Source organism: Phallusia mammillata, chromosome 6 (assembly GCF_965637545.1).
Source record: "Phallusia mammillata chromosome 6, kaPhaMamm4.hap1.1, whole genome shotgun sequence".
In the NCBI taxonomy this organism is placed as follows: Eukaryota; Metazoa; Chordata; class Ascidiacea; order Phlebobranchia; family Ascidiidae; genus Phallusia; species Phallusia mammillata.
The window spans coordinates 460,458-488,300 of record NC_137257.1 but is presented as its reverse complement, the minus strand read 5'-3'; the positions used below and the strand labels follow the sequence as shown (position 1 = coordinate 488,300).

The window sequence follows — 27,843 nt, the reverse complement described above, 5'->3', positions numbered from 1 at the left end:
CAATTTATTATGGAACTACGCCTTCACATTATACGTCGTAATATAACGCGTAGATCAGTAGTCGGCAACCGCGAGGTGTTCGTTACCGGGCCCTATACTTTTTCAGGTTAAATACTCCAAAACATTTTGCCCCTGTCCTGGGGATGATCAACTTATTTAGGCGTTTTAATTGCTGAATATTCTTTGTTTTTTGTAGGCCGGTCCGCGAAAATATTTCAGTTTCAAAAACGGTCCGCAGTAGAAAAAAGGTTGCCGACTCTTGGCGTAGATAACATCAAGTCCAACATTTTTACTCAATCACCTTCCGGAACATTTTGCACGATCGTCTTCAGCCTATACCTATATGAACCCGACATAGAGGATTCTGCCACAATTGTGAATGTGGGAAGTTTATTGCCAACCCTCGAAAAATATTTCTTCACACTCGGTTTGAAACGTGACGGCATTTCAGTAGAAAAAAACTTTCACAAAAGAATCGTTAGGAAGCGACGAAATGTTCAACAAAATATTCGTGCAATTCACATGCTCCCAACTCGGCAATCAAATTCCAACTCTTTTGTGTAGATTTCTTATCGATTCGATCAAATGTTGTCTCAGGAAGTCGTCACGCACGACTAGTGCCCGTTCATGCGTAACGCGGTCACGTGCAACATTGTTCGTCACTCGAAAATTAAATAACGTTTTTTGTGGTTTTTGCGCGAAGGAAATTGCCGATTTGCTTTTAACTGCAACAATATCTGAAATAAAAAACAGAGCTTCCATGCTAATCAGCCGAAATGTATATGCTGAAGGTTTTTGACATTTTTATGTCGAATTAAAATTATTAGAACACTACATACGGATCTGTTCATAAGTTTAATGAGTGTAACTAATGTGTCCCTTCATATCACTGATGATGGCATGAGCATTCGCCGAAACGTTTGAATTATAAAGCATATCGCTTTTTACGTCTTTTTGGGCCGTTATTTTCGCCATTAAACTTCGTAGATTGTTGGATTTCGCTATTCTTCAGCATCTACTATGTAGTGGGGAGGAATAACTGTTTTGAATCGTTAAGTAAGGAATTCGTCCATAAATGTCGTTGAACCGCTGTTCTTAACCGCTTGCTGTATAATGTGTTTCAGTCTTGTCATTGCGTTCTCCCTCAACCAGCGAAATCGCAATGAACCTAATTACCGCATCGGTACCAATGAAAACAACATGCATCTTCACAATGTTGCAAACAGGCCACAAACGTTTAATGAATTTAGATGAAATATCACATGAGTGGCTAACCCGACAATTGATGACCGCAAGCATTTAAATTAAACCGCCTTACATTAACGGTTAAGATCCAACAAGCAACATTTTTACTCCTTTTAAGGTTCCGTTGTGTTTTTTGTGGTCGCGCGTATTTCGCTCTGTTCCAAAATACTTCGACCTGCTCTCGCGGAGCTCATTGCGGCTTGTGACGTCATCCACCAGCTGTGCGCGGTTGCTAAGGTGATAATTGCTTCACTCGCCTCCGCCAGATTATCCACTTCAAGCGCGGAATAATTAATTGTTGCTTCGTGAAGCCGTGCACCGCAGACATTCAGCTCTGTCATGATGGTGATGTCACAAACAAGCAGAATAACGCGCATTGTGTGTTATTCCAATCAACAATCGTAAAAGCGCATAATTTGTACGAACTGCAAGTAACCAGCTACAAGTGCTTGTTGGTTGCCTGTTCATATTTACTAGGCGTCTTAAACCAATGCGTTCTACCTTATAAACCGCTATAGTGACACCGAACTTGTTGAAATCGCGAGTTTAACGGTTTTGTCAAACTTTTAAGATTCTTTTCGAAATACAAAAAATGAGTCTGACTTTGAAACGTCAGAATTAAAACAACACATTTGGCAGAACAGCATTATTTAGTTTTTGAGTTCCTGATTGCAAAATTCTCCGTTTCATGTCGATTCGGATGCAATGATGTAAGCGCAACCGGTTTTTCAATCTACCTGCACAGGTGCCGTCAAAGTATGAAGTGCTAACAAGGGGTAATCCCCGATTTTTAGCCGCGTCAAAGCGATATGACGTCATTGCTTGAGCGGTCGCAAGTTTCAACAGAAACCTTTTAGCGGAGAGTTGTGATGCCAGGTTGGGATTTTGTGCGGAGGTGACATACAAGCACTAATTCCTAAACCCACAAGCCGCGTTGAGGCTCATCAATGCCGTAAGGCTTGAATCGACTCAATCAAGTCGGCGGTAAATTACCTCATTGACGAATAAAAACTTCTTTGTCGCGCCGAAAACGAGTTTTTGAACAATTCCTATTTGTTGGTTATTGGCAAGTCCGGAACTTTGCTTGTAAACAGTTTTGTTGTCAAACGCATGGAGTTTTGTACCTTGCACCGCTTAATAGTTTGCTTCCATAAGATTATCACATTAAAACGTTGCCACACTTGACTGCTCAAAGCTGGTTCAGAAACCCGCTTCACACCGGCAACGCTTTGACTTAATGGGCAAAATCGCTGGGAGACATGCAAGCAGTAATAAAAATGGCGGAAGTTTTCTCGCTACAAGGTGCAAAGGGTCAAATCTCAGTCCATAAGCACAGTAGATGTGTTATTTCCTGCGAGGAGTGAAGATGTCATTTCATGGATTGTATGTTTAGTAATAGACCATTTACTTGCGCAATGATGCGTGGTGGTCGCCTGATTTTGTGGAGTTTGGCAAATATTTTTGGAACCAAATGGTGTAACGCCAAATTTTAGTGGAATTTCAAGAATCTATTTTCCAAGCTTTTGTGAACTTTGACCTGCTAACTTTGACCTGCTTAACCGCGTGGAAGTTTTAAGGGAGAAACGGAAAATAAAAGAACAGCTTGCTCGAGTGATTGAAAGGTTTGTCGTAAAACACTTGATTGAAATTTTGTTTGATTGAATGTTTCGCGGCTCGCCAGGTGTTGATCAATTAATTCAAATTAGTGAAGTGTTACGACCGCCACTTTGCCGGATATTCCGCCACAGTTATCGATGGAGCTCAGTTACAACAACGAATAAAATGGAAGGGAACTGACAACAAACTACGGATCAATCATCGTTGTAGCGATTTCACGGTGAGGTTTTCACACCTGTGCTGTCAGGGGCAGCTGGTGACAGGTTACGTGCAGTGGTGGGATTCAGTCAATGGACTTTTTGTAACAGAACCGGCTGAAAAATATGACCGGATGACAAAAAATTGAATCCCACCACTATTTTATTGGTTGTTAAAAGTCATTTGCCGTTATTAACCCTCAGAATATCACTAAAATAAAAGTGATTGTTTTGTTGTAAACTCCGACCAACTCGTGTTACAAACCCTTGCGCAAAAAATAATCCCGACTCTTTACAACGCGCGCGTTCTCCGCAATTTACCTCTCAGAGTTCGACTTTGTAGTTACAGAGTAATTACAAACCCGAGAACAAACACGCAGCGTCGCACTGCAAACAAATTAATCGCTCCACGACAATATCAGGCCGTGTCGCTTGGTCCGCGGACACGCAGCTGTGCAAAGTGAAATTCCGATCAACCCTTCCGCCGCACAAACACGCAGCTAACTGCTGAAATCGCATTCAATGATGTACGGCCATGGACGTGGGGAACAATATTAAGATCGATGCGTGCGTGAAATTGAGGAAAAACAAAACCAAAGTCCAGATGTGTCCAAGGGTGAGAACATAAACACCAAACACTGACCTGCGGTCGACGAGTCCGTTCACAATTCATCAAAATTCGTCGCATTCCTGTGGCTGGGTGGGTGTGAAAATTACAGGGGCATCGGGTTTGGCACGACATTTCACTAACCGACTATTACTATTAAATTTCCACCGCTACCCGTCGACGATTTTAGCTGCGAAACCGGCCATTTTAAGTCTACACTTCGGCCAACAATTTGCAAAGCTACCAATTGAAAGTAGCCGAAAGATTTCCACTGAAACCTGAACTTATATTTTACTGGAAACTCGCTGAAAATGAAACTTACATTGTGCTTGAACACATAAATATTTTACTTTGCCATGAACAAATGACCTGTTTTTTTCTTTCTTCTTGATTCCTAAATATTGATTTTACATATTTCGGGAAAACTTTAACATTTTAAGCATAAACTAATGAATTTACGTACTTTGCTTGTAAATAACTTTGTTTTACAAAAGAACAAACTTTGATAACCTTAATTTAAACAACATGGTGACTGCGATACACCTTCCGAAACTGCTAAAAGTGATTGTAGATTTAAGCCCTTCGTGCAAGGGTTGGCGTGCGCGCGTGTGTATACTTTACCGTAATAAAGCTGTTTGTTCGTCATTAATAGCGAGCACGACACCTGCTCGAACACTCAACATCGCCAAGCTAAGTCCACTTTGAATTGTTTGACAATCTTGTTTAAGTAATATCGTAACATCTCGAACAGTTAATTCACACAGTTCGGCACTACTAGCTACTGGTGGCTAAATCCAAACCCAAAAACCTTAGAGAATCAATTTTGCTCAATGTTTCGTTTTCTACTGCAACTATAATATAGGTTTTCGTTAGTTTTGATTCTGGCGTCTTTAAAGCGGGAATTAGGGTTGTGTTGTTCTGAAGAAAGTTAATTACAGAAGTTTCGAAGGTTTTTTATTGTTTGCATCCCCCGCACTACATAACATGAACCAAAACAACGGACAACTGAAATAGGCTGCTACAATTTTCTACTCTTTGTCTACACCTAGCGGTAGTTGGTGTTGTGATGTTTTCCGCAAGAGTTTGGCGCAAGTTATTTTCGACTGGACACGTGGCACTTCTGCACCCAGCTACCTGATAAGCAGACACGATTGAATTGTTTATGAAAACATCAATTACAGCATCTTGCCTTGAAGTTGAATCATGGCAGCCTTGTTTCCATTGCGGCCTTGAAATACTGGGAAGGCTAGCCGTTGTTAGAGTGCGCCACAGTTTTCGTTTAAAGATCTGAAATACAATTAGTAAAAACACAGTAAATTTGTCTGAATTAGGCGAAAAAAAGATTAACCGATGTCGATTGGTTAATGCCTCACCACATTAACAAAACATTGACCGTGTTAAAAAGATTGACGTATTTGCTAATGCACAAACAAAGGACAGACATTCGTCGAGAATGAAAAAGACCTAAATAAACTATTTGCGGTACTTAAGATATGACACGGTTAATAATTTTGAATGGCCATTAAAATGTGTTTTCCAGCGTAGCAGATTAACGAACTTTAGGGGAGCAAGCTAAATTTGTATCTTTCGGGGTTATTTTCAGTTAAAACTTGATTGTGATTTACATAAAACTTTTGAATTGAAACCCGAAAGCACCTGCTTCGAATTCGATCTTAATTTGAAAAATTGTCACTGACATCTTGAAAGTGGCATTGTGGGGTCACAATAACCACTAGTGCAACGTCACAATTACTTCTCGTTCACAATAGCTTCCAATTGTTTCGTCATGGCGTGACGTAGATATACAACCCACCGAGATAGTGAGTTTCAAATCACGCCGATTCGCACAATGAGCTTTTGTTACGTCACAACAAGATAGAGTGGCAAGTCTCGACTGAACCGCGTGCCAAAGGAATGCTCTAGTCTCGCGAAAGGACAATGAGATTGTAGTAACTCAATCGTTTGTAGCTTCGCTGTGAAAACATCAGCTCCCAATGCGAGAGTCGACCATCTCAGTCAATATTCCGAACTGTTGTTAAGTTATGACAATGTGCAAATAGCCGGCGAGCAATTACTGCGAGTCGGTGTTTGTCCGGTATATAGCGGGCTCGAAGCTGGGCCGGTTTGCGGGAAAACTATAGATTCAGTTTTATAGCCGAGTTTTTGAGTTTATTGAAAGGCAAATGATTGCTGCAGGAAATACAACGCAGGTCTTTCCGATTTATAGTTTGAAACAGTTTATGTGGATCGCTAGCTTCACGAACAGCAGATATAATTTACAAATGTTTATATTTTGTTGCACAGTTCCCCGCATGTGTGATAATGTTAAAGTTCATTCGGAATCAACTTAATCCGTGATGTTGTGATAGAATGGGTTTGCTTGACCGACTCATCAACTGGTTGCAGGTGAATCTAAAAGTTCAAGTGTGGATTTGTTTCTGTTTCGGTGACAAGTTTCAGATTATTGCGTGCAGCATACTGAGCTACACATGAGTAGAATATAAACGAGTATTGCTCTATTTATTGCAAATAATCGAAGTTTTGACGTCCCATACAAGGCGCCTTCATCAGGAAAATGACACATCAAAATATAATAGTTCTATGTTTGTAAAGTATCTGTATTTTGATGTGTCATTTTCCTGAAGACGTCGTGTATGCGACGTTGAAATGTCGACTGTTCATGTAAAAACTACCCGAAGAGCAATGCCCGTTTAGTTACACATTATGCCGGAAAACAGCCTTTTAATATTCCTATTTAAAATTATTGTATCTTGATTTTTGCACAGGGCAAGCGGAAAAAAGCTCACATCTTATTCGTTGGTTTGGACAACAGTGGGAAATCGACGATAATCAATCAGTTAAAGCCGAAGAAAGAAAGAATCCCAGATATTGTTCCGACTGTGGGGATCGGAGAGGAAAATTTCAGCCTCGGAAGTCTTGACCTAACTGCGTTCGACATGTCAGGACAGGTTCGGCGTTCTGCACAATGAGATAATGCATATTTTATGACAAAACAACGCTCTTAAAATTGGGTTTGAAATTGTAGTACGGGCACGCGAATTTGTCCTAAAATGCGTTGACAAAGCGAAATTTCATTGATGAAAACGTGAAAAAATAGTAATTAACCATTTTTGCATTATTTGTCTTGTTTACATAATTTCATAAATTCAGTTTAAGGAAGTCTGTTAATTTTTGTTGTTTTTCACACAATGAATTTGCCGATATATATGTTTGCGTACATACAACTAGGAATACATGAGATGATATTAAGTTTTTAAATTACAGGGCCGATACAGAAATTTATGGGAGCATTACTACAGCAATTGCGACGCAATCATATTCGTTTTGGACAGCACAGATAAACTGAGAATACCAGTTGCTAAGGAAGAACTGATGCAATTATTGCGTCATAAAGAGGTAAATAGAAATAGCGTTTCCGTTTTTTTTCCGAAATCTCCAACCAAAGAAATTCGGAACAAAAAATTAAGTAAAACATTTTTCGCTCAAAATATTTGGGAGAAAAAATGGTCAACGCCTAATTTCAAGACATTTTTTTTCAAAGTATATATCGATGATTAGTTTGTGAAACTTAAGAAAAAAAATATACGCCACAAAAATATAGTAAATCCCCGAATACCTTTATGGACCAATTTGAATAAGTGCAAAGAATCAAAACACAGATGGTCGAATAAATTTGAGTTGAAAACCCGATTGGGGTTTTAAGCAAATGTGCAAGAGAAGTGAAACTGAATCTTAACTTTTTCATGCAGATCCAACGCAAACGAAACCTGCCAGTTCTTTTCTTCGCAAACAAATCCGACCTGCGCGAATCTTTCTCAGCGGTCAAGTGCGCTCAACTACTTGAACTTGACAAAGGGGAGTGGGTGAAAGGGGGAAGTCCCATGTACAGGGGCGACCCCCATAGTGGGTTGGGACGGCCCTGGCACATTTGTGCGAGCAACGCCCACACGGGGGAGGGGCTCAACGAGGGAATCCAGTGGATCACCGAACAACTATTAAACTCGAGAAACGAAAAGTAATGTGCAGCGTTGCCATGACGGCGCCCGCCCCAATCATCCGATTTGCCGCCGAGCTCAACTTGCAATATGATTTCTGTGCTAGGAATATTTTCATTTTTGCGACTTTTTGGACACTTACACATTTCTGACATAATTTTCTGTACAACCTGAGCCATTGTTTTGTCGCTAAACGAGTATACGTCATATGGTTTATATTTAGTTCAGTGTTTTCGTTTATTTGTTGATTTTTCGGTGTTGGTTTATTTGGCATCAGCTTGAGTGGTAATGCTGTGACACAATGGGCCGGCTTAACCGCCTAATCAGCTGTTTCAGGTAAATCTGATCGTTCAAACGATGCTTTATCACCAATCAAGTACGCCATATGGTTTATAGATACGGTAGTTCAGAGCTTTCGTTTATTTGCTTGTTTAGTATTGGTTTTTTAAAAGTCGAAACTTTTAAAGAAGACTCCAGCCAAACAATTTTTGGTATTTTATATTACTGTTGTGTCTGTGTGTGACGTTTTTTTTTACCCGTCTGGCTTTTTAAACTTCTTCGCTTGTCCATGACGAATGTTGCGTCTACTTCGTGCTGCGAATGTTGTGGCTTCGTTTTATTACACAATAGATAAGAAAAGTTTAAACTTTACACATCTTGGGTCAGTGTAGGCTACCACGCATATTTGTCTAACTTTCAACCGATTAGGAGAATTTCAGCGAATCGGTTTCGTGCTTTGTTTAAAAAATATTAGAGAGTCGAACCGTTTGTCATATGGGTTCAGGTTCGGTTTAGGTTCAGTTTGTTTTGTTTTTAGAGGTTCGGGTTCGGTTCACGTGTTCAAAATGCATATTTACGGGTTCGGGTTTTGGTCCGAACCGGTTTGCGGTTTTCAAACCGGTTTAAATTTTCATTCGTTTAAATTTAATTCTACCCATCATCTACCTGGCCTTATCAAACTCCAAAAGATAACGATTCTGAACTGCTTCTTTTTCACGCCCAATAAGTGTTATCTCGCGCATTCTGCACTACGCTGTTTTGAAAAAAATACAAAATATGAAACAGACCGCATTTTTTACTGGTTCGGTTCCGGTTCGGGTCTCACGCCAAACAAAATATGGGGTTCAACTCCGGTTCGGGTTTTTAGGAAATCATAATTAGCGGTTCGGGTTTAGTGAAATTGCCCGCTCAAACCGGTTCGTGAATTCGAGTTCAGTTCCGACTCCAAGGAAATATAAGTTATCTGAAATCGTATTTTTGAAAGGGTTCCGAGACCTAACGTTGCGCTAATGGGAGGGCATGAAATCCCATGAGGGCAACATTAAATGTGCGCAAGAGACAACAGAAAAGAGAGAAAAGTGTGAACAAAAACTGAACAAACTTCATTAGGATGATGCGAAAGTTTAATGATATATTTTGGGTCGAATGATTCTAAATAATTATTACGAAAGAATGGCTTTAAACGTCTGGTAATATTTAGACGAAACTCACAAGCAAAATGTTTAAAAAGTTTAAAAAGGCAGTTTATGGAAAACCTCAAAGGTAGAAGGGTCATTCCATGTCAAACGTCCCAGAAAAATGGCAAAATGTAACCCACCCTCTCAGATTTTTATCAAATTTCATATGTCCATGCAGCTAGTTGCACTGATTTCAACAAAAAAAAATTTTTTGAAATCTATCAATGTTTCACGAAGTTATGACATTTTGAAAATATGTCAAATATGTGATCACCCAGTCTGCAGAACATGGCAGTTCCCGACGAGATCTCGCGCATGCAGGACCTATATGTGCCGTGTGCGCGCGTGCACGGCCCGTAAATTCGCGTGCAAGACCAATTTCAACAGGCGCAAAGTAGCGATAGAGTTTAAGATAGGACAATTAATGCCTTTGATGCGAAATTTCCGCGTGCAACGCCAAAAATTCGGCGTGCAAAATTTTTTTTTCAAAACTAAATCGCGCGTGCCACTGCCATACTCTGCAGACTGGGTGATCACTGCAGCGACGCGCATCAATGCTTTTTGATAATACTGTGTTTAAAATGTCATATTTCTTTCTAATTTGTATATTGTGGTCATTTTGGTAGGTTAGGTGAACCTTTAGGACATTCTCAATCACCTCATTACAGTTTTTCATGTTTTTGAAATATGGGTCAGTAATTGAGGGGGGTTCAGTTTGGGGGTATGCGAATGTGCATTCATGCATAACGACAACTTTAAAAGCTCATATCTTGAAGAGCACACTAGCTAGAAAGTTAAGCAATGGCTCAAATGAAAGCTCTTGCTGAGTACTTTCCTTGTTCTTAATTTTATGTTGCTTCTCTGTAATTTGTTTAAAGGAGGGTCATAATAAAACACAGGTTCATTTTTCGGATATTTTTGTGATACTGTGTCTATTATCTATACTTTATGTGCCCTAATTTGTTATTAAAAGTTGTTAAGATGCAAAAGTTTAGTGTAGGTGTCTCACTGGATACTGAATGCCACAAAAAGACATATCCAACACAAAAACAAGGTATTTTACCAATTGACTTTCTAACAGATGAAGAGCAAGTGCTTCTGAATATTCGAGTAGCTGCTGATAAGGGTAATGAATGTTGTTTGGAGAACATATGTATTTTCCACAGGTACAATTACATTGGTCGGTACCCTTTCTTGCAGAAGAAGTGTTGTGATCCTTTTCGAGTCCACAGTAAACCAGTCAAAAATCTTAATATACGTCCTATCACTTGGGAATATTACCAAAAATATAAAAATTACAATTTAAACATTGTACCGTGAAAAGGTGTGATTTTCCCTTTTGAGGTAGTCTTTTCTCTTGACCAGTTGCTTGGGTATCATTGTGGGGACTTGTATTTTTCTGCTATCGTACTGTCACTGTTCCTAATTTTTTTTCATTTTAGAGATAATGTTGTCAAAAGATTTTATTTTCATTTTGTCTTCGTCTTTAGTGTCAGGTTGGTCTTGCTATAGGTCTACATCACTGACATTAAAAAAATTGGACATCTTTGCATGAAGGGTATCATGAATTTGACATAATTTTCTTTGCCCATAGAAAATGTTACTGCTTGAAGGCACACTATGCAACTTCACAGGTAATCACCTCAACGCTCTGTAAACTTTCATTAAGCTTGCTGAAAGATGCGTTTGCTTTAACAGTAGATGCAATGTTACATATTTCACTGTCAGTCGAACTCGAAGCTTCTTCATTTGATGATACATTTTGAAGGATAGTTTCTTTAAGTCTTGTACTGCATTTGGCACACACCTTTTTTTTCTGGTACAATATTTAAATTACAATTTTTATATTTTGGTAACATTCCCAAGTGAGTGGACGTATATTACGATTTGTGACTGGTTAACTGTGAACTTGAAAAGGATCACAACACTACTTCTGCAAGAAAGGGTACCGACCAATGTAATTGTACCTGTGGAAAATACATACGTTCTTCAAACAACATTCATTACCCTTATCAGCAGCAACTCGAATATTCAGAAGCACTTGCTCTTCATCTGTTAGAAAGTCAATTGGTTAAATACCTAGTTTTTGTGTTGGATATGTCTTTTTGTGGCATTCAGTATCCAGTGAGACACCTGCACTACACTTTTGCATCTTAACAACTTTTAAAAACAAATTAGGGCACATAAAGTATAGATAATAGACGCAGTATCACAAAAATATCCGAAAAATGAACCTGTGTTTTATTATGACCCTCCTTTAAACAAATTACAGAGAAGCATCATAAAATTAAGAACAAGGAAAGTACTCAGCAAGAGCTTTCATTTGAGCCATTACTTAACTTTCTAGCTAGTGTGCTCTTCAAGATATGAGCTTTTAAAGTTGTCGTTACGCATGAATGCACATTTGCATACCCCCAAACTGAACCCCCTTTAATTACTGACCCATATTTCAAAAACATGAAAAACTGTAATGAGGTGATTGAGAATGTCCTAAAGGTTCACCTAACCTACTAAAATGACCACAATATACAAATTAGAAAGAAATATGACATTTTAAACACAGTATTATCAAAAAGCATTGATGCGCGTCGCTGCAGTGATCACATATTTGACATATTTTCAAAATGTCATAACTTCGTGAAACATTGATAGATTTCAAAAAATTTTTTTTTGTTGAAATCAGTGTAACTAGCTGCATGGACATATGAAATTTGATAAAAATCTGAGGGGGTGGGTTATATGGCCTGGGCAGTTGACATGGAATGACCCAGAATTAGTTTTTGCGAGTGGTTGACAATCGCTGTGTGAAATATTACATCCACCTTTGCAGGCTTATTTACTTGTTTATGCTTTTCACTGTTTTTACTGATTTGTCTCACAACTAACTGAGCACAATACCAAAGGTTTGTTCATGTGTGATTGTTTCTCATGTGCCATGTCTATTTTAAAATTTTGTAAGTTTAGTAAACATTTTTATTTTGCTACTGAAAGTTCAAGAGTGTGTAGCATGTCTTTTATTAGTTTGCTCACATTGTTTGTGTTTTGCATGTATACATGTTTCTGAACCAAGTTCTTGCATTATGTATTGTTGTGGTAACCAGTCAATACATCCTCAGAACATCTGACACTGTCCAACCGAGCAATTATTCGACATTTTCAAATTCTGACACGTCATCTGGAGATGACTCATTCTATCTTCCCAGCTCTTCACACCCAACCAAAACTGAGACAGACCAAAATCCAGGTTGCTATTGTTAATTTAAACTCAGACAGACTTATAACCGAGGCCAATGACCTCCTCAGGAGGGCCATGAGCTGTATTTTAGGGAGCCAGGGGTGTAGGCCCACTAGAAACAAAGCTGACTTACTAATACCTATTCTTGTGATTCAACATTTCTGTTAATTTCCTGGTATCATTTAACATTGATGCTGTCCATGTTGGTGTTAAAGTACACAGGGTGCATTCAATTTTTTTTAATTTTTAATGTTCGTCCGATATTTTTTATTTGAAATGTAAACCTATACTGATAGATGCTAGAACTTAAAGTTTTTCATCTGCATGCATACCTGTATTTTAGATAAGCAGTGGGCCACTGGTCTTCATAGTTACTGAAAGGAAACCATGCTGCTTTATATTGTTATCTGCAATAAGTTAACAAGCTTATTCGAAATGAAAACCTATGTATCAAAATTCCTGAAACATTTAGAATCTAGTTTAGATTAAAGTTCTAAACAACCTTTTTGGTCTGGAAAAGCTTTTTTATCAACATTTTTCTCTCTACCACAGATGCAGTGCTGAACCAAGTAATACTGAACCTTGGTGGAGAAATAGGAATTATGTCGTTAGAAAATGACAATGGATATCCAACTGACCCAAAACCAATCAACGATAAAACGTCGGCTTCTTTTTATACAACTGCTGTTGACTATAACGACCAAACCTTAAAAGCTGCTTCCAAGTTTAGTGAAGGTGAAAATATTTTTGTTTTATTGATTCATACCATGTGTCCTTATTTCTTTTTTTCGCTATGATAAAATAACTGTATTGGTAAGCTAGAAAATTGAAGTAAAAACAAGCCTGTTGTTATATTAACCTTTTAGTAATATTGGAGTGGTTGGTGGTACAAATTTTCTACTATTTATGTTTCCTTCTATTTTACTTTCTGCCGCTAAGTATAAACATGTGCAGGGAAGAAGTGCAACAGTTTTCTTCTTTTTGTTTTAACAATAGCAGTAGTTATAATGTTTTACATGTTATTTGACATTACAACCATCCATCAATTATCATTGTGTTGCAACCTATTGTCTTTGTCCAGTTAACTGTTATGTATTTATTTTTGGTCAGACAATAAAAAATTAAGATACTGGAACTGCAACACAATAACCAACAAAATGTTCCAGGAGAAAAGTTTGCAACTAACAATTTTTGGCGATATCTCATGTTGACATTTTTGTTTAGACTACACATAGATTGTGATAAAATAAGCATAATGTGAATTTAAGATAGAAGTGGCTTAATAGGCGGTACAAAAAACATATGTCCTAATATTGATTTTATTTCCAGAGCGTTTCCAGCCAATCACAATTTTTCGTCAACTAATGAAACATTTTTTTTCTTACTTAAGTTTTTTTTGCAGATTTGAACATTTCAAGTGAGAGTGACGAACTTTGTGTAACTGCATTGGACAGCACAGTAAAGGTTTGTAAGAATTTGTGATTAGTGACCTTGCATTCTGCTGTTGTGTTTCAACTAGTTCCGATTCCATGATTTAGGGCTTGATGAAATGTATGTGTCCATTGTAATGAAAACTTTTGTAATCTTGTTTCTTAAGGATAGGCAATTTAGAAAGGGTAATCTGGAAGTTTCAATAGTTTTAGAATGTTTACTCATTCATATGTTTCTGTTTTTCCAAAAATTGTAAGTTACATGTAACAATTATATCATCTGAAAGCACACTAACACAAATTATCGATGCAGAAGATCTGGTCATAATGTACCAGAAAAATAGAAAAACAAACAGAGTATAGTTTGGTATTTCAGGTTCAAACTGTGGAATAATTCAAACACTAAAAATATAAAACGCTACTATACTGCTCTAAATTGCCCATCCTTATTATTTCTTACTGATAGTTTGTTAGTGTTGCCTAGAAATGTTTAGAACTACTCCATCAAAGTAAAAAAAAAACATTGTTATTCATTTCAGGCTGATGTCTCAGCATCTACGACAGAAAATAAAATTCAAACCAACTCAGTTGAAGATTGCCTTGCTGCTTTCGACAGCTTGGCTATCAGTTCCAAACAACCATCTGTTAGTCCAATGCTTTCGACAGCAAGTGAAAGGGATAATGTGAGGAGGCTTTCTGATGCAAGCGCATTTTGTGTGATTGACTTCAACGCAGAGGGTCAACCTGTGGAACACACACTGCGATATTTGCCTAAAGCGAGCAATACAAATGAGTCATCAGCTAAATCACTTGAAACTGCTCTGAATGTCGGTGCAACATTGTCACAGAAAGACTTAAATTCAACAGAAACATTTGTTGATCAGAACATTGAAGTCCAAACTCCATCCTTGCCTTCTTCGGAAACAAACAATATTTCACAATCGTGCAATACCGATCACCAAACTACTGGTGATGTAGATTCTTATGCTGCCAATAGTAGTGAATCATTTAAAGACACACTGCCTTATCTGGTCTTGCCAAATGCACAATCAAATACCACTTCGCTCGACAGTACACCTTTCCTCACACCAGAAGCTGATATTACTGTTAGTGAATTTGATCCTTTTTCCAGCAAACTGACAACTGCAGAAGACAACGGCTTCTCTGCTCCTCTGGCCGAAGTCGACACGGATGGAGATACAACAACATCCAGTGATACACTCACTAGCCGAACTGCTCTCGAAGAAAACCTTGACCCCGCTGCTGATCTTGACCCTACCCCTGCAATTCCAGAATTGCATCCTGCCATTCCTGAGGAAGGTTGTGACCATCCTTCTGAAACTGATAGATTGCCCGTTGTGGATCAAACCAGTGCAACAACAAATGCTGTGAGCTTGGATTTAGAGGATGAACTGCTATCCATGTTTTCTGGCATGAAACTTGAAAACAAAGTTGCAAGCCCAGTCCAGCATAAACAAGTGAAAGAACCAAGATCATTTGACTCAAAGACCGACTCTGTTTTGTCGAACACCTCAAACCTGGCTGTATCAACTGACAACTTGAAGCAAACATTAAATGTAAATGATACCAGTATGGCTAGTATGCCTGATGTGCCAAGCATGTGTGCAGCAGACATACATGGAAAATCACTTTTAGAAAATGAACCTGCTTTGCCGAAACAGACAGAGGTAAAAACCAAACCACATTTATCAGTGCTGCAAGAAAAACAAAATTTGCATGAAGAAAAGGAGCTGTCCAAACCTGCGTCAAAGAAAATCAGCAAAAAAGATCAAAACTTGCTGGATAATATAAATGATTTTATGTCTGTGGTGAAAGATCAACATAATCCGGTTGAACTAAGCCAATTTAATAATCCGCCATTCAACACTCTTCCTAGCGAACACACAGAGGAGATCATTTCATCACATGACGATGGTGGGAAAGATAATTTCTGCAAAGGTGATGGAAATTTTCAATCCACTTTATCACCAAGTCCTAAAGCCGCAGGTGTTGCCCGCGGCGACGGTGATTCAATTGAAACTGTGCGAAAATCAGGTGAATTAATTCATGAAACAAATGAAAACAGCAAAAGTGAGAATGTTGCAATTTTGCCCGCGAAGGGGGCGTATTCTATTGACTTTGACAAATTTGATGACCCCAACTTTGACCCCTTCCAAACCAAACCAGGAAAAGTCGGGACACTTGAGGTGGAAGAACAATTTGCTGAGATTAATATCAAACACACAGATGATACCGGGGCAGTGGAAGCTACAGAGTCCAGAAAATCGGACGTTAGCAAATTGGACAGTGGTGAAAATATTTTGGAGAATACAAACGCGGAAATAAGTGGATTACAGGAGTTGCAAGGTGTGGCATTTGATCAAAATCGTTCAAGTGAAAGTCCAACAATTTCAAACTCTCCTGCAAGTTTTGAAGTGAATAAAAGAGTTGCCGTTGAAGAGGATGGTGGGAATTGCGAAACAGAACAAGACAAAACTGCATCAACTTTAGTGGATTACAACCAGCAAAAAGAGGAGAATGACAAGTATGATGATGTCCCATTGGCTAAAGGTGCATACTCAATTAATTTTGATGACCCAAATTTTGATCCTTTTAAAACTAAAACTGCTATTAGCAATGAAGAAGGCTTGTCAGTTAATTCAGATGCAAAAGCAAATATAAGTGAAAGTACTTTGCCAAAATATTTCGAAGAAAAACAAACTGTGAAGGAATTGAATGAAACTAAACAAATAAACATCAAAGAAGAGAAATTGAGTACAAATGTTGCAGTAACAGAGGAAACTTTGAATAATGATGTGCATACTGTGATGTCAAGTGTGGAGGAATCTGCTCCTATATCTCACAAACCAGCCAATGTAACAACACCTGACGATGAGAAAACCCATCCCAGCCAAGAATTTAATGAGGAAGTCCCGCTACCAGCTCAAGGGGCATATTCAGTAGATTTCAGCAAGTTTGACGACCCAAACTATGATCCATTTAAAACAACAAAAGCACTAATCAATGATGCTGACGATAGCTCTGTTGTGTCTAAAGATGTCACAGAAAGTGAGCCTGTTATTGAAACTATAAGCTCAGAAGAAACATTAAATAAACCGAAGGAACAGCCATCGGAGAAGAACGCCTTGGAAACACTGAGCGCAAGTGAAGAGTTACGGAAACAAGGCCCTGTGGATACACCTAGTGGTGGTGGTGATATTTCAGCTTTGCTCGGTGCTTACTCATTTGATTCTAACAAGTTTGATGACCCAAACTACGACCCATTTAAAACAACGAAGGGTTTGGAGAATGATTGCCAGACACAGATAGCAGAAGTACAGCCTACAAATACTATTTCTACTGTGAATGTGTTGAGTCCAGTTACTGAAACATTTGGTGAAACAGTTACAACACACATCACAAAGGATAAAGAAATTTCAGAGCAACCTAAAGTAATATCTCATGACAATCATCTTAATACTGAAGTATCTGACACACAAGAACATGTTGTTTTGTCAAATAAAGAAGTATTTCAAAGTACAGACTTCAGCGTATTGGACGAGTTTGACCCAATGCATGTTGAACCTGATGTAAGTGCTCACTTGCCACCAATTCGCAAAGGTGCTGGAGAACTAAGTTATGAACCAGGTTATATATCGGGGATAACCGACAAAACCCAGCTTTCAACCAATATTGAAGAGAACAATGAGCTTTCCACTAAAATTCAGAATCATGAAACTACTGAGGTGCCAGTTTCTAAAGGGGCTTACGCCATTGACTACAGCCAGTTTGATGATCCTAATTTTGATCCATTTAAAACTAACAAAAGGCTTGCACTTGTTGAGTCGGTTGGACCTAAGTCAGCAGAACAAGAACCTTCTGTCAAAAGTGCTGAAGTTAGTAATATAGAGAAGCAAAGCACTGCAGCTAACAGTGAACTTGGTGAGTTGGTGGAATCCAAGTCAGCGGAACCAGAGACTTCTGTCAAAAATGCTGAGGTCGGGAATATTGAGGAACAAAGCATTACAGCTAGCAGTGATGAAAAGCCTTGCATTCCCCGCATTACAGGAACAAATGTTGAGCAATCTACAAAAGAGGTTGAAAACCTGAATGAAGAGAACCAGTCCATTAAAACTGAGGAGGCCCTTCCACCAAAAGGATCCTACTCTATTGACTTCGACAAACTGGATGACCCAAACTTTAACCCTTTTCAAACCAAAGCTGGCATGGGTAACGATTCAGCTATGCAGGTCTCGAATAAGGAATCAACTAAAAACAATGATGCAGAAATTGAGAAGAAAGTTACAGTGAAAAAAGCTGCAAGCAAAAGAAATATAAAATCTAAAACAAGGAAGCAGAAATTGAAACCTGTTTCCCCTCCTGTTGAGAAATGTGATGAAACTGATGAGATTCCTGTTTCAAAAGGAGCTTATTCAATTGACTTTAGCAAGTTTGATGACCCGAACTACGACCCGTTTAAAACTACTAAGGGTTTAACAAATGATGAAACATTGCAAGCCAATGACGAGCAGCAAGTTAAAACCACTGTGTCAGAAGAAATACAAAACTTAAGTTTAGCAAATAATGATTTTGTTTCACAAAAGACAGAGAAAATTTCTGAAACAAAAGACTCCAGTGAGTTAGAATCTCCAAAACAACCACGTCGACCAAAAACTAAGCAAATTAAATCCTGTGTTAAACAAAAAAGATTAAAGTCACCAAAGCCGCAATCTCCTGATGCAGATGAGAAGGTGGAAGGTGACGAGATTCCTGTTTCAAAAGGAGCTTATTCGATTGACTTTAGCAAATTTGATGACCCGAACTACGACCCATTTAAAACAACTAAGGGTTTAACAAATGATGAGACATTGCAAGACGGTAATCAAAATAAAGTTAAAAGCACTGTGTCAGAAGAAAAGCAGAACTTAAGTTTAGCAAATGATGACTCTGTTTCGCCGAAGATAGAAGAAAAATCTGAAACAAAAGACACTAAAGGGTTAGAAGTACCTCGTCGACCCAAAACTAAACAAAATAAATCCAGTGTTAAACAAAAAAGATTCAAATCACCAAAGCCGCAATCTCCTGATGCAGATGAGAAGGTGGAAGGTGACGAGATTCCTGTTTCAAAAGGAGCTTATTCGATTGACTTTAGCAAGTTTGATGACCCGAACTACGACCCGTTTAAAACAACTAAGGGTTTATCGAATGATGAGACATTGCAAGCCAATGACGAGCAGCAAGTTAAAAGCACTGTGTCAGAAGAAATACAAAACTTAAGTTTAGCAAATGATGATTTTGTTTCACAAAAGACAGCAAAAATTTCTGAAACAAAAGACTCCAGTGAATTAGAATCTCCAAAACAACCACGTCGACCGAAAACTAAGCAAATTAAATCCGCTGTTAAACAAAAAAGATTAAAGTCACCGAAACCGAAATCTCCTGATGCAGATGAGAAGGTGGAAGGTGACGAGATTCCTGTTTCAAAAGGAGCTTATTCAATTGACTTTAGCAAGTTTGATGACCCGAACTATGACCCGTTTAAAACAACTAAGGGTTTAACAAATGATGAGACATTGCAAGACGATAATCAAAATCAAGTTAAAAGCACTGTGTCAGAAGAAAAGCAGAACTTAAGTTTAGCAAATGATGACTCTGTTTCGCCGAAGATAGAAGAAAAATCTGAAACAAAAGACGCTAAAGGGTTAGAAGTACCTCGTCGACCCAAAACTAAACAAAATAAATCCAGTGTTAAACAAAAAAGATTAAAGTCACCGAAACCGAAATCTCCTGATGCAGATGAGAAGGTGGAAGGTGACGAGATTCCTGTTTCAAAAGGAGCTTATTCAATTGACTTTAGCAAGTTTGATGACCCGAACTATGACCCGTTTAAAACAACTAAGGGTTTAACAAATGATGAGACATTGCAAGACGATAATCAAAATCAAGTTAAAAGCACTGTGTCAGAAGAAAAGCAGAACTTAAGTTTAGCAAATGATGACTCTGTTTCGCCGAAGATAGAAGAAAAATCTGAAACAAAAGACGCTAAAGGGTTAGAAGCACCTCGTCGACCCAAAACTAAACAAAATAAATCCAGTGTTAAACAAAAAAGATTAAAATCACCAAAGCCGCAATCTCCTGATGCAGATGAGAAGGTGGAAGGTGATGAGATTCCAGCAAAAGGAGCTTACTCGATCGATTTTAGCGAGTTTGATGACCCGAACTACGACCCATTTAAAACAAGTGGAGGTTTATCGAATGATGACAAAACTGTGATCGAGAACAAACCTGAATTTAGTGATGTGACTGAAACAACTGGTGGTGAAAACCAGGTTGAAAAATCACCTGCGAAGACTAATGTGGCTAAAACTAAATTGAAGAAAAAGAAACAAACTTTGCCGACTAAAAAAAAATTTGCGCCCCCAGAGGAACAAAATAAGCCAGCAGAGGAACAAAATGAGGAAATCCCAGCCAAGGGGGCTTACTCGATTGATTTTAATCAGCTTGAAGATCCTAATTTTGACCCATTCAAAACCAGCAAATCACTAACAAATGACAACGTTACATTGAAAACGACGCCATCCCCTCGAACGAGTGAAGTAGCAGTCAATAAAGCTGAAACTGATCCCGTAACTAGAGACTCTCAAGCGCAACAAATGCAAGTTGGCGAAGAGATGGACGGTTTCCAACCTGCCGAACAAAGTAAGTCTGCGTCAAAATATTTTGTTGCTTGTGCGAGTTGTCACTGAAGGGGTCTAGAACAGGGCTTCTCAAACTTTCTTGCTCTGCTACTCCATTTTAGAAAAGAAATTTCTACGTGATTAAATGCTGTGTCACTATCCACTTAAAATGTTTATTTATTTGTAGTTTTTGGTTCTGAGGAAAATCTCACTGGTTGGAAGGAATTGTGGAAAAAGCAAGATGTAAGTGAATGTGTAAGTCTGGTAACTCATCTGTTGAATGTCACCAAGATGGTTGAGTGGTTAGTACAACCACCTTATGTTCACATGATTGTGGGTTCCAACCCTGCCTCAATCACTTGTGTTTCCCAGAGCAAGAAACTTGAGCAACATTGCTCTAACCCAGGGGTGGGCAAACTTTTCAGTGCAAGGGCCGCATTCAAAAGTACTTAATCTCAGGGGGCCGCATAGTTTTTCACCAACGGCCGCCAATTGCTTGCTTTTTTTTTTTTTTTAAATAACTTGTGTAAAGAATTAGGTTTATATCCTATATATACCATTTAAAGCCGCCTAAAACGCTCAGATTAAAAATTTCTTACTAACTGCTTATGACGTCATAATCTGTATTGTGACGATTGCGGTGCCTGTTCTTTCGCATTGTTTGCACACAATAAGCGGATAAAATGCCTGGCGCATATGGTTACTAGGCTGGTAATCTTTTTTTCAGTATCACGAAATCTGTTTTTAGCAGTTTCAAAATCAAAATATTTGGCAAAATAGTTTTAGTTACGTCACCGCCGCCAGCACGTGTATTTTAACATACATGGTCACAACCGCACAAACTCGTCTCCACGGCCACAAGTTGTGCACCCCTGATTTTGCCCAAAATATTAACGGAGTATATTTTCAGCTATGTGCAAATACGTTTGTTGTCACTGAAATTATTGGACAAACATTGGTTGAAACGCCACAATTGCAATTGTTTCAAAAGAAACAAGCATTTGTTGCAACATATAGGCTACACCACGTCTTTTTGTTAATAAATTCTTGCGCCAACATTAAACAAAGCGAGCCCCTTTTAGTATCCATTTTTAGGGGTTGTGCGGGTCTGTGTTAACGATTCTAAAGCCGCGTTTAATGTCCGTTTGCAAAACAGCAGGCTAAAGCACGTTAAAAGCATCTGTATTTAGTTCCAAAGTAAGTATGGTACGGGTACAGATACTGCACATGGTATAGGTATCGGCAAGTCGCACCCCCGGTATTTTTCAAAACTCTGCGTCTGTGCTCATAAAACTATTCAGCGTTACTAACATTCTCTTTAAAATTACTAACATTTGGCAGGCCGCATGCGGCCCGCTGGCCGTAGTTTGCCCACCCCTGCTCTTACCCATTAGTTCCAGATGGGTTGAACTAAACTGAAATCACTGACTATCTAATTTGAAAAAAATCATATAGAAAATTATTCAACGGACTTGTAATAAAATACGCAGCTCTACGACAGACTCATTGCAAGCATATTTAGGCGTTTCCTGTCCACTTTCAATAAATATCAAACAAACAACATGCAATATATCCTTTGCGTTTACAGAATGCCCCTGAAGAGTCTGCGTTACGGAAACAATCACTCTATGTTCAGTTTGACCCTCTCATGCAAAAAAGGTTGGTTACATGTGCAAACTCCAAAACTGTGTGTGCACTGAAGCTGTGTTTTTCTGCCACTTGGCTGCAGCACATTGGTCTGTCATATCTCACCCAGATAAAATGCAAGTGTGAAGAACAATATGAAAACCTTAAATTAATCGAATGTTTTTTCTAAAGCATTGGAGTTTTTTACCAACTGTAAATTTGCAAATTAATATCCTTCATTAATTTCTATCTGCTTAATTCTGTTTTTCAAAAACATTTTGATTCACATTAACTTGAAAGTCAGGCAACCTGGAACCTTAACCATGATCATTTAACAAGTTTGTTGTTCAACTGTGATGCTGGACAAAATACTTGTGATTTTTAAAAACTTGAAATTTCGCTTACATTGCGATCCGCTGAATGTGCTCGCATGAATTCACTTCATTGCTCTGCAGAAGCTTTACTGTTCTGGTTGGCAAAACTTTAGCAAAAATACTGGTTCCTAAAAAATACTAGTATTTTGTTTAGCATTACACCAGTTGTATGACAAATTTGTTAAATATGCAACGTGATGGATGAATTGCTTGTTCAGTAATTTCTATGCTAACCATGCTTCACAAATAACACAACTATAAATTTATGACTTTTTATTTGTTCAGGGCCGTAATGGATAACAAGAGTGCTATGATAGAAGGTAAGTTAATACTTTTATTTAAATGGCCGGTAACTCCTAAATGTTTGAACTGGTTGTGCAAATAAATAAATCTTTTAATTTTGTTTGTCCAAACATTATTTTCGCAACAAATTATACCTTGTAAAAACTGCAGTATTGTGAACAGACTGAATGATTCTTGGCTTAAATTATGGCAATACTTTGTGAAATAAATATTGGTTTTGAATTTGTTGTTGTCCTGGTTGTTATGGCGACAGCATTGACACAATTGTAAAGCGCTCAGATTGTTAGGTATCATTGTGTGATTGAGCCGGGTTCTATATATCACCGGTGTCGGTGTTATTTACTTTGCCTGTTCACTCTCTTTACTGCTCCTCAACATGAAATCAAACAGTCGTAGAGCTCCTCTCACATCTCTCTCTGTGTCGATTGTCGTCTTTTGTTGTCATTCAGTGTGGAGTGGCCGACCTCTATTGTATCAGATATTGTGTGCGCCGCTTTTGAGTGAAGTGATGTAGGATAAGTCTACTGTACATTTGGAAGCTTGTTGATTACGATTATCTGTTGCATAGTATGTAATGACACTCTCAGTTGGTTAGGTTTGTTACAAGGAGTTGTGTGTCTGTGTTGTTTAAGATCACATTTGTTACCACAGTTGTTGTAAAGTTATTTACATTTAAATAGTGAACTTTCATGGTCTTCTGAATGTGTTCAAGTGAAAAGGGCTTGTGTCATGCCTTTTTAATTGTGAATGACATAAAAAGGTTATTTACTCCTCTCCATGTTTGTTAGCTCTTGAACTGATTAATTGTTGTATGAATGTTGGCTTTCTAGTAGGCTCAAGTTTATAAGGTGTGAACTTTTAGTAGTTGAAATCTATGACAGCCTGAGACAAAGTGTAGGTTTATCATGCTGTATGTCACAGTGGACAGTTGGCTGCTTGAATTTTTAATCTTTATGTTTCTTGTTTGTCCCCACCATGTTTATGACAGTAATTATAATGTGATAACTTTGCAGAAACTGATGAAAATGTATCATGCAGTGGTTCTGATGCAATTATCAAGGTGAGTTGTCTGTTTCACAAATAGGTCATATGGAATTTTTGACATGTTGTAATAAATCCTGGTAGAAGACTCTTAGTCTTGTTAAATGAAAAGCATTCTTATATTTCAGTATGTTTTAACCCTGTGTAAAACTTATGTTGTTGTGTTTTGCACATAATCAATTTGTTTTAAAAGTTTTTGATGCAAATTCAATGTTTTTAGACAAATGCAGACAGATTCACAAATATCATTGACCAAGATCTGTAAGTGGAAGGATTGTTCTTTCTTCTAACAGCAAATGCTTATGTATATCAATAATTTGTTGCAGAGACAACATGACAACTTTTGAGCCAATTCACCAACATCCCGCAGCTTCACAACTCGCTCGGAATTTACTTAATGAAGATGGGAAGTGGAATTCAATTGAAACTCCGACAGCAAAATTGTTGGACCTGAGTCTCAGTCCGAGACCTGAGGTTTGTTGATAACTTAAAGCAGAGAAACTGAACTTTTGTGAAATCCACTTGGTCGGTGTTAAGTTTACAACACAACATGGGTACTAAGCAAACTTGTTTAGTATTGTTGTAATTCAGTACCTAATTTGTAATGCTGAAAAACTTATTTACCTCCACATCATATTCAACTTTACAAAGCTACAAGTTAGAGTTTAAACATAGTTTATCACTCATGATTTAAACATAGTTTATCACTCATGATTTAAACATAGTTTATCACTCATGATTACATGGTACCAAGTAAAAGTTAGTTTTTTTTTGATAATGATATATCCATGATACTTTCCTCATAAATTTTCATATTTCTGGTCAGCTTGACTCTATAAACATAGCAAACTGAAATCTAGCATGATCTGTACAAACTTGACTTTCACCCCTTTGTTGCAAATTGTCACAAAACAGAATTTTTTTTTCTTAATTTCACAAGCATATTTTTTTTCAATTTGGTATGCAAAAAATTGTCGTGTCTCATTATATGTGATGAATTCCAAAAACTGTGAAACCCGATTAGTAAAGTCAACCACAAAATACTGAGAATACATTTAACTAATTATGAACAACATAAAAAACTTTAAATGTGGATATTTGAGTATTGCTTCATGATAAAAACTGCTGGAAAGCATCACTTGTTTCTACATTATGCCTGTAACAGCTTATTTATTAAAACGTGGATCCCTGTTACACATCAAAATTAAATTTTAATTGCATCTTAATCCAGACATCTGGTTTTATTAAATTAAACTAATAAATATATTGTTGTATTTGTTTGCAGGTTGACAGTAGAACAACATTACACACTCATAGAGGGGAAGATACAACCGAAAACGATGCATTTGTGAAAGAAAGTTATCAAAAACTGGAAGATGAGAATCAAAGACTGAAAGAAGTGGAAGCTGATTTGTTGAGGCAGATTGAAGAGGAAAAGTGAGTTGATTAGCAGGGTTTGGATCTGTAGGTAAAAAGTCCGGTTTTCATTTCGTAGTACAATAAGATGCAGGCACATAGAATTTTATAACCAAGGTTACCATACCATCCTTTTTTCTAAGACTTGTCTTTATTTTGAAAGGACAACGTCTTAGTAAAATTTAGTGTCCTCATTTATGACCTGAGTCGTTATTTTGACTTATTTTCAACAATTTCAAGAAACAAACCTAATAAAATAACAGTCAAATCCCTGCTACAAGTAAAAGTAAACCTAGACCTGAGCTGTTGTGAGATGCACGACGTATTTTCTACGAACAAGAAGTTGCTGGAACAGGTTGTTTCTGGTCCAAATATGGCATATTATATGTCATGGCTCGTATAAATGCAAACCTTTGTTCGAAAACATTTTTTTGCATTGTATGAATATGTAATTTTTCGGTTGTCCGTAGTTTTGCGTCCATGTCGATGGCAACCCTGTTCACATTACTACAACTCCCAGTTATTATGGGAATCTGACTTCTTAAATGTCATTATTCTAGATAGGAGGTAGAAAAAACAAATCTTTTAAATATTATTTGGGTTCACCCTTAATCTAAAAGCTGAATGTCTTTACAAACTTAAAAGAATATGCATAAAATGTGTAGAATCGAATAGCATTGGAAGACGCAAGTGTAAAAACACATTTATTTTTTGTAGACGGTTTATAGAGGTGACTGACCGCGACCTTTTGACCCAAAAGAAATCTTTAGAAGCGGATCTTGCAAGGGTTGATGAACAACATGAAAGGGTCGCTAAAGAACTGACCTCCTCTGTAAATGTGTTTGAGGATTACTACAAGCGGACAAAGGAACTTATCCAAACCGTGTTCACCTTAAAAAAGGTAAATATTGTGACAAGAGAACAACAAAACAGCCAGGACTAGAAATATATGTCTTATATGTGGAAAGCACCAATGTCAAAAGCAGTATTTTATACCAAAACTTTTTTAGATTTAAGTATTTCGGTCTTGACACTTAATAGGAAAGAGTTGCTTGAAGTTTCGCCCTATTGAGCCATAACTATAATAAGAGATCTAGATATATTTTTCTTGTGTCATCTGTTCAGTTCTAAATGGCAAATGTTAAGTGTTATAATAACGACCCCACCGTATGCTGTCCTCGTTAACTTTCATTCTTTGTTTGGTTGCAAACACTACAAAGGGTATTCTTTTGTTGAACTCAAAAATACTGTTGTACATTTATTTCGGCCAGGCCGCAACAAAATGAAAATATCTGTTACAAGTGATGTTATACATTCCAATACAAAACACTGGTTAAGTTTGCTTGTTGTATTGTAAGTTTAAAATTTGTTGCTTTGTTGTAAAAATGTGCTTTGAGTCACTTTGTTGGTAAAAAATAATTTTACTTTCACAACTTTTCAGGCTGACGAGGAACTGAAGCAAAGATTCCACCAAAAAGCAGCGTTGCTTAAAGATGCCATGTCAAAATATTCCACACTAAAAAAAGAGGCCGACAGCACCATAAAAAGGTAGCAAAAAGTTTTTTAAATAATAATGATAGAAACTTATGCCATTCTAGGTTTGCTCTCAACCACTAATGGTTCACTTAACATGGTACAATTAGTCCAGAAATGCTAAGTTTGCCTTCATATTATGAGCAGTGGTGGGATCCAATTTTTTTTCAGCCGGTTCTATCACAAAAGTCATATTTCCAGTCGGTTCTGTTACAAAAAGTCCATTGACAGTAACCAGTAATGCTAACCTGTTTTGATCTCATAAAATTCCGTGAGACGGTTCTGTAGAACCGGACTGAATCCCATTACTGGTTATGAGTAATTATGCAAATTACTTTAATTTTCTGTCGCAGATTGGAGGCTGAAGTTGGTAGTGCAAGTAACGATGCAATAAGACGCATTAATGCCATGAAAGCTCAAATTAAAAAGGAACAAATGACCGTATCCTCTCTTGAAAAACAACTTGAAAATGCTTCGAAAGAAAATGCTGAACTCGTAAAAATTTGTGAGGAGTTTTTTACACAGGCCGATAAAAAATAACCCTTACTTTCAAGCATGTCATACAGTTAGAACAGCACAAAGGTTTGAGCTGAGAGGTTGTTACAAAAACAATGCAGCTTTACCGCCTGAAAAACTTTTTGTTGAAATTTCTATGATGTTTTTGATGTGCAAATAGCACTGGTGCTATGTTCCATATTTGTGGCATAAAATCATAATAAAGGTTATTGGGTATACAAGAGTTGAGACCCATAAACCCTTTTCTAAGCAACCTGACCACATTATATAAAAAACAAACTGTTTTTGTCTCATTAGTAAAAGTAAATTTATGTTGCCACTGTGAAGAACTTTGTGTTTAAAATAAAGATATTAACAGAAGCAGTTCATTTCATTTCTCATCCATGCAAAGAATTTTAAGTGCCTTATTTTTTTGCATGGTACTTCTGAGTAAAAGATTATGCTTAATGAACTACTTGTTTTTGTTTTTCATTGCATGTATGTTCATTGAAATACTTTGGACTGTTATTTTGTGCATTTTCTCTATGAATAAAATGTCACTGACTTCCTCAAA

General features: G+C 37.6%; 3 protein-coding genes across 5 annotated transcripts in view; all 3 read left to right on the top strand.

Annotated features, from left to right (window-relative positions):
* LOC145232234 (tRNA ligase complex-associated NAD(P)H dehydrogenase PYROXD1-like) overlaps positions 1–1,812 on the top strand; it is a 39,515-nt gene extending 37,703 nt beyond the window's left edge. Inside the window, exon 9 of one of the 2 annotated variants that reach the window (XR_013860846.1) lies at positions 197–251. Coding sequence is in view for 1 of the 2 variants with exons in the window: in XM_080096789.1 (XP_079952915.1) it covers positions 197–564 (368 nt within the window). In the remaining variant the exon portion in view is untranslated. Of the gene's footprint in view, positions 1–196 lie in introns of both variants that reach the window. The other variant, XM_080096789.1, reaches the window with a different exon arrangement.
* Positions 1,813–1,883: 71 nt separating this feature from the next.
* On the top strand, positions 1,884–8,333 carry LOC145232236 (ADP-ribosylation factor-like protein 6). The gene is made up of 5 exons (XM_080096793.1): positions 1,884–3,082; positions 5,971–6,072; positions 6,453–6,635; positions 6,952–7,083; positions 7,437–8,333. Exons 2-5 carry the CDS (start codon positions 6,037–6,039, stop codon positions 7,704–7,706), a joined length of 621 nt encoding a protein of 206 aa, XP_079952919.1. The 5' UTR covers positions 1,884–3,082; positions 5,971–6,036; the 3' UTR covers positions 7,707–8,333.
* A 696-nt stretch (positions 8,334–9,029) lies between these two features.
* Positions 9,030–27,843, top strand: LOC145232218 (uncharacterized). 2 transcript variants are annotated; one of them, XM_080096763.1, is made up of 15 exons: positions 9,030–9,224; positions 12,256–12,383; positions 12,927–13,109; positions 13,777–13,838; positions 14,344–20,503; positions 20,669–20,724; positions 22,070–22,140; positions 22,767–22,801; positions 23,798–23,844; positions 24,046–24,086; positions 24,152–24,299; positions 25,111–25,262; positions 25,959–26,142; positions 26,683–26,789; positions 27,128–27,843. In XM_080096763.1, the coding sequence occupies exons 1-15, from the start codon at positions 9,181–9,183 to the stop codon at positions 27,312–27,314; spliced, it is 7,605 nt and encodes a 2,534-aa protein (XP_079952889.1). In that variant the 5' UTR covers positions 9,030–9,180; the 3' UTR covers positions 27,315–27,843. The 2 variants fall into 2 exon arrangements, with proteins under 2 accessions (XP_079952889.1, XP_079952888.1); XM_080096762.1 differs by having other exon boundaries at positions 20,669–20,736.